This window comes from Eimeria acervulina, genomic scaffold (assembly GCF_000499425.1).
Source record: "Eimeria acervulina Houghton genomic scaffold, Eah_scaff491, whole genome shotgun sequence".
NCBI classification, from domain to species: Eukaryota; Apicomplexa; class Conoidasida; order Eucoccidiorida; family Eimeriidae; genus Eimeria; species Eimeria acervulina.
Genome location: NW_013549767.1, coordinates 1 through 7,500, shown reverse-complemented (window position 1 = coordinate 7,500; position 7,500 = coordinate 1). Strand labels below are relative to the sequence as shown.

The following is a 7,500-nucleotide window of genomic DNA, read 5'->3' as shown; positions in this document are numbered from 1 at the left end:
GTTGCTGCTGCTGCATCAAACTGCGAAGAGTTAGCAGCAATGCAGCTGCAGCAACAGCTGACTACAGCTATCAGCGGCTCCCCCCAGTGCAGCCTGTAGCTCCTAAACCCTAAACCCTAAACCCTAAACCCTAAACCCTAAGCCGTAAACCCTATCTTCTATAAGTAGTAAAAAAAGAGTTTTTGTGTTGAATAGTAGAGTCGCTGAAATCTCAGTGTATTGCTTTGAGGGTTTGATATACAATGAGGGTTTAGGGTTTAGGGTTGAGTGTTAGGGTTTAGGGTTTAGGGTTAAATACCTCATGTGCAGTCTTTCCTTGCATAGCATTGATAAGAGCACTTAGCACCTCTTCATCTACATCTCCGCCTACAGCTTGAATTGTTTTTGAGACATCTTTGGCTGTGGGGGCTTCGTTGCCTCCGAGGACGTTCATAAGATATGCAGCAACGTATTTCATGCTCATCTTCCGGAAAGCAAATGAAGAGGCAATTATAAACAAAAACTAAAATAAATATGCTGCAAATCACAAAGATTTAATTCTGCACAGCCTTATCTATACCCTACTTCTTCATCTACAGACAGCAGCCCCCCACGCACGCAGCCAAGCCCGTCATCATGCTGCGAGTGGGGCTGCTGCTGCTGCTGCTGCTGCTGCTGCTGCTGCTGCTGCTGCTGCTGCTTCCCCTGCTGCCGCTTCTGTTGCAGCTAGTTGATGTATATTTGTGTGTATTTACTGCTGAATATGAAGATATTTTTATTTAAAAATAAAATTAATTTAATATGAATACTCTTTAATCCTTCAGCATATATATAAACAGCAGCTAACTCAGCTTCTACCTTCTTCAGCTGTAGAGGCTGCTTGCAGCAGGGGGCTGTATCTGCAGCAAAGTTAAATGATATTATAAATTAATTAATAGAAAGAAAGAGAGATAAAAGGAGGTTAAAGTAGGACAATAAATATATTAATCAAAGGGTAAAGAGCAAAACAAATCGAATATATATATATATATATATATGTATATATATATATATATTTATATTCATCTCTTAAGTGCAGCAGCAAGAAGGCTGATACAGCAGATTACTCAGTATGCTGCAGCAGCAGCAAACCTCTCTGTCGCGCAGCAGGTGCAGCAGCAAGCCTCTCTGGTGCAGCTGCTGCTATAAGGCAGCCCTTGTAAAAGAGCATACAGAGGCCCTTCTGTTTGAAGGTGCATCAGCTGCTGCTGCTGCTGCTGCTGCTGCTGCATTTTGATTATATATTTGTTTATTAATAAATAATAAACAAATTAACATGATAAACGCATCTGCAGTTGCTGCTGCTGCTGCATCATCTGCTGCTGCAGTGAAATCCTCTAAGCCAAAGAAGAAGGCAAGAGAGACTGCATGCATGCATTTATTGCGTATACACCTGAATAATGCATCATAAGAGATGTTCATGCATGCATAAATACATTTGCAAGCTTCAGCCAGAAGATATAACAAAAGAAGCTGCTATATCTTCTGATAACAAACTGCTTTAAAAACAGCAAACAAGTCATAGCAGCATTTTGATTATATATTTGTTTATTAATAAATAATAAACAAATTAACATGATAAACATTTCTATTGTATATTTACCTCTGATAGATATCGCTTCTTCTTAAAGAAACAGCAAATGCTGCATTAACAAAATATAAATAAATATTTAAAGATTTCTTAGCAATATATATATATATATGCATGCATACATATATATATATATTTATATTTATATATTTATATATATGTTTAATAAAAAATAATATATGCATGTGCTCGTCTAAATCTGCTGTCTTTTGTTTAAAACTTAAAAATATATATATTGAGGTTTGTCAAAGGGCGGCAAAATATATTAATATATATAAAAGCGTTAAGATTAATTAAACAAACAAATGCAAATAAAAATAATATAACTACAAGCAGCATTATTTTGTCTGTGATGTTGAATAGCAAAAACTTAAAGAAATATACTAAATAAATATATAACGCAATAGATAGGCTTTTATTATTATTATAACAGTATAATAACATATAAAGACTACAGGAAAACAATTGTTTAATATGAAAACTTTACAGATAAAATAAATAATATTATGTAATTATATTTATATATATATATCGTTAATTTGCATGCATGCAGGGCTAACTTTACTTTTCATTATATGCAGAGTCTTTTATCTAAGAAAGGCAGCATTTATGATTTATAATTTATAATACTTGAACGTATTATACAGTTAATATCTTTATTTTAATATTTATATTAGCTGTATAAATAAGAAAAAAGCAAACATTTATATGATATGTCTTTCAGCTATATATAATTAATATCTTACATCGCGCTGTTCATTAGTTAGTCTCTACATTGAAATGCATTATTATTTTATATACTTATATTTATATTTATATTTATATTTATAATTTATTATTTATTATTTATATTTATATTTATATTTATTTTGCTGTTTGTTTTGTTTGTGTTTGTAAGGGCCTGAAGAGCAGTCAACAATAGTTTAGATAATATGAAAGAAAGAAGAGATATAAATAAATAAATAAATAAATTAAAATATAAATAAATAAATTAAAATATAAATAAATAAATAAATAAACAAGTTAATAAAACAAATAAAACAAATGAAGAGGAGGGAAGACGAGCAAAGCGAGAAGAAAAAGAGACAGACAAATAAAGAAAAGAGACAGATTATGCAGCTCCTTAGGAGGCTACTGTCTCCTTAAGAGGCTACTGTCTCCTTAAGAGGCTACTGTCTCCTTAAGGGTCTACTGTCTCCCTAGTAGGCTACTGTCTCCTCAGAAGGAGACAGTAGTCTCCTTAGCAGCTCCTTAGGAGACTACTGTCTCCTTAGGAGGCTACTGTCTCCTCGGAAGGAGACTGTCTCCTTAGGAGGCTACTGTCTCCTTAGGAGCTCCTTAGGAGGCTACTGTCTCCTTAAGAGGCTATTGTCTCCTTGAGGGGCTACTGTCTCCTTAGGAGGCTACTGTCTCCTTAGGAGGAGGTAGTAGCCTCCTAAGGAGCTCCTTAGTAGGCTACTGTCTCCTTAGTAGGCTACTATCTCCTTAGGGGGCTAGGAAGCCTCTTGTCTGCGCAAGGGATTGTTTCTAGAGAGCTGTCTCTAGAGAGCTGTCTCTAGATAGCTGTCTCTAGATAGCTGTCTCTAGAGAGCTGTCTCTAGAGAGCTGTCTCTAGAGAGCTGTCTCAAGAGGAGACAGTCCCCCTTAGAACAGCAGCTTCTCTAGAGGAGACAGTCTCCTTAGAAGACTGCTTTCCCTAGAGGAGACAGTCTTCATCACAAGAGAGACAGTCTCCTTAGACGACTAGTTATTCATTAAGAGACTGTCTCCTTAGAAGACTGCTTTCTCTAAAGGAGACAGTCTCCTCAGAAGACTACGCTTTCTAAAGGAGACAGTCTCCTAGCTCTTCATGAGGAGACAGTCTCCTCACAAGACAGACAGTCTTAATCAGAAGACTCTCTATTGATAAGGAGACAGTCTTTATCAGAAGACTCTCTATTGATAAGGAGACAGTCCTTATCAGAAGACTCTCTATTTATAAGGAGACAGTCTTTCTCAGAAGACTACCTTTTCATTCGGGTCGATCCAGCTGATGACTTTTAGGTTCGGAGTATTGTGCACTGTTACGTCGACGTCAACCCTCTTGGGGACAGGGTCCCTGCAATTAACCCCACAGGCACAGCAGATAAATAGCTAGCTAGCTAGCTAGCTAATCTAGCTAGCTAGTTAGCTGGCTAGCTAGCTATTTATCTATCGATCTAGCTAGCTATTTGTCTATCTATCTAGCTAGCTAGCTTGCTAGCTACCTATCTACGTGCTTCGCTGTCCAGGTAGCTAGCTAGCTAGCTAGCCACCTATGGTCTGCTGCTACAGCTGCAGCACAACCTGGGCAGCAGCAGTAGCAGCAGCAGCAGCAGCAGCAGCAGCAGCAGCATACGAACGAATAGCTGAAGTGTGGGGCCCCACCGTTTAGCTGGGAGAGGAAAGGCTGAGAGACCCTCAACTTCAATGTGCTGTCGCATGACCCAGTCGAAGGTGCTCTTCCAGCCTGCAGCACGAACAAGACAGCAGCAGCGCTTTATAAACACATGCATGCAGCAGCAGCAAGCAAGCAGCAACTGCTGCTGCTGCTCCTGCTGCGGGTGCTGCTGCTCTTGTCCGCCCTACGCATGTGGTTTGCTGGCTAACTCCCTGGGCTAGCTCTCTAGCTAGCTAGCTAGCTAGCTAGCTGGGTGGGTACGCACCTTCGAATTTGTTTTCTTCTTGAGTGTCTATCTCCTCCGTGCCCATCTGATCGTAGCCTGCAGCGTTCATAGAAAGGAGACAGTAAAGAGACAGCGGAGACAGTAAAGAGACAGCGGAGACAGTAAAACATAAAGCGCAGCACTTCTTTCTTAAAGTCTAAGGCTTCACGTTATTGATAAGAAAAACAGCTTATAAAACAAAACAAACAGAGACAGACTGCAGTAAATATAAACCCACAGCATCACCCACAAAGAACAATAAAAAAAAACAAATATATATACACACAATTGCTGCTGCTGCTGCTGGTGCTGCAGGGTTCAGCAGCAGCACTTGTGCACAGCAAACAAAATATTTTGTCTCTTCAGCCACTTGTGCACAGCAAACAAAATATTTTGTCTCTTCAGCTGTCTCCTGTCTCCGCGCTGACCCTAATGAATTCTAAATTGCATCTTTAATCCCAAAAGAGTCTCCTTTCGTTGGCTGCCTCTAAGTTAACAAGCCCCAATCCGACAGCCCTATAGCTAGCTAGCTAGCTAGCCAGCTAGCTATATAGCTAGCCAGCAGGCTAGCTAGCTAGCTAGCGAAACGCAACGAGAACTAGCAAGTGTGATCCTTTGATAGCTAACCATTCCGCTAGCTAGACAGTTAGCCAGTCGTCTGGCTAGCCATCTAGCTACCCAGCTAGCTATACAACTACATAGAGTAGCTAGCTAGACAGTTAACTCGCCAGCTAGGTTGCTTCTGCCCCTTCCAGTTGATCTAGATACTGGGATGCATGCATGCACAGGCTACATGCATGCACAAGCTGCATGCATGCACAAGCTGCATGCATGCATGCACAGGCTACATGCATGCATGCATGTAGAGACAGTTTGTGTTGACTGACCCAGTTTTTGTTTGAAGACGACTTCCTTCATTTTAAGCACCGCCTCTGCTCTGGTTATTCTCCTCGTGGAGTCTGTAGCAAGCCTGAGAAAGACAGAAGAAGCTGCAATTAAATAAATAAATAAATAAATAGATAAATAAATAGATAAATAAATAGATAAATAAATATGTCTCTCTTTTAATTAATTAATTAATTAATTAATTAACGAGAGCAAAGAGAAATAATTAAAAAAGGAGACAGCAGAGAAAGGAGACAGAAAGAGACAGCTTTAAAGTTATTATAAATAAGATTGAGGTGTATACGCACCTATTATGTTGCAGAAACTGCAGCAGACTGAATTCTTTAATTATTTTTTTTACTGTTGTCTCCTTAAGACTGCAGCAAACATATTAATTATAAATAAATATGTATAATAAATAAATAAAGACATAAATAAATATATTAATTAGAGTTAAAAATTATTTTTTATTATATATACAAATACCCTCTTCTTATATTATAATATATGCATCGCCTAGAATGAAGATAAGCATTAACAACTCTCGCGACAGCATTCGTACAGCAATAATAAATAAATAAATAAATAAATAAATAAATAAATAAACAAATAAACACGCAAAGAGAGAAGCAGCAGCAACATAAAGAGTAAAGAGAATAAAAACAAGCAAAGATCTTCTTTAAAGAACAGAGATAGTAAGAGAGCGGATAAGTATATATATATATATATTATATAGATATTATATATATATATATATATATACATACGTATATATATATATATATATACGTATATACATATATATATATATATATAAAGAATACAGTAGATAGATAGTTGTTTAACTGAATGCATGCATGCATTAAAAAAAGTATAAATCTTTTCTTTGATTTTAATGCTGCATTACCCGTAGCGCATTGAAAGAGATAATATATTAAACCTTCGCGTATCAAGCTGTGATAAACAAAATATAAACTCTCTGAATAAAGGGTTTAGACGTCTATGAGGCGGTAAATATAAAGGAAAGACACGAGGTAATAGACAGTCTAAGCCTTCATCCTGCACAAACAAAACAAAAAAATAGCTGCGCATACACCCCAATATATTCATCATATATTCAGCTGCGCATACACCGCAACAAAATTGTAGAAGAGACAAAGACATTTTAAAAGCTGCTGAAATAAAAGGAGACAGAAAATGAAAGGAAAGAGAAATAATAAAAATAATAAAGACAAAAGGAGACACCTCTAAACAAATATATAGATGCAATGAAGAGACAGCTGAAGAGACAGGAAGAAAAAAGAAGAGACAGCTTAAGAGACAACTGAAGAGACAAAAGAAGAGATAAAAGGAGACAGCTGAAGAGACAGCTGAAGAGACAGCTGAAGAGACAGCTGAAGCGACAGCTGAAAAGACAAAGGAGACAGCTGAAGAGACAGCTGAAGAGACAAAAGGAGGCAAAGGAGACAACTGAAGAGACAGAAGAAGAGACATGGGAGACAGCTGAAGAGACATCTTAAGAGACATCTTAAGAGACAGCTGAAGAGACAGCTAAAGAGACAGCTGAAGAGACAGGTGAAGAGACAGCTGAAGAGACAGACGGAGACGAAGGAGACAGGTGAAGAGACAGCTGAAGAGACAGCTGAACAGCGAAGCAAACGCACCTTCCAGTACTGCATATTTTCAGCAGATGTTAGCGTGGGCCATCGATTGCCGCAAAAATCAAAATAACTCAAAAACCCGCTACAAGGCCGACTCAGAGGAGGCAGCCTGTACACCCCAAACCCTAAACCCTTATTAACCCTAAACCCTTATTAACCCTAATTAGCCCTAAACCCTTATTAACCCTAAACCCCAAACCCTTATTAACCCTAAACCCTTATTAACCCTAAACCCTTATTAACCCGAAACCCTAAACCCTAATTAATCCTAAACCCTAGTAAACCCTAAACCCTAATTAACCCTAACCCTTATTAACCCTAAACCCTAGTAAACCCTTAAACGTAATAAACCCTAAACCCTAATAAACCCTTAACCCTAATAAACCCTTAACCCTGGATTCTTCTCCTCAGACTCTATGACAGGCTCCTTTCACTTACAGCACAAGGCCCCAAACCTTATAGCCCTAACCTAACGACGCTTATCCCTAAACCCTAAACCCTAAACCCTAAACCCTAAACCCTAAACCCTACTTGTGAGCTCTTTTTTCTTCTGGACTCAGGGTGTCTTCCATTCTGAATTTATACGGGACGGTGTATCCAACAGAAGGCGACCTATTCTCTGGGTCTTTTGCTGCTGCTGCTGCTGCTGCTGCTGCTGCTC

At 38.3% G+C, this 7,500-nt stretch overlaps 2 protein-coding genes across 2 annotated transcripts in view; both read right to left on the bottom strand.

Moving 5' to 3' along the window:
* The window catches only part of EAH_00040440 (60S acidic ribosomal protein P2, putative), a gene marked incomplete at both ends in the record, with an annotated part of 713 nt that extends 250 nt beyond the window's left edge, over positions 1 to 463 (bottom strand). Inside the window, one exon of the mRNA XM_013395271.1 lies at positions 299 to 463. Within this exon, the coding sequence (XP_013250725.1) occupies positions 299 to 463 (165 nt within the window). The remainder of the gene's footprint in view (positions 1 to 298) is intronic.
* Positions 464 to 3,604: 3,141 nt separating this feature from the next.
* EAH_00040430 (Chromosome II, complete genome, related) lies at positions 3,605 to 4,339 on the bottom strand (the record flags this gene model as incomplete). The annotated part of the gene is made up of 3 exons (XM_013395270.1): positions 3,605 to 3,707; positions 4,016 to 4,097; positions 4,294 to 4,339. The coding sequence occupies 3 exons, from the start codon at positions 4,337 to 4,339 to the stop codon at positions 3,605 to 3,607; spliced, it is 231 nt and encodes a 76-aa protein (XP_013250724.1).
* Between the last annotated feature and the right edge of the window lie 3,161 nt (positions 4,340 to 7,500).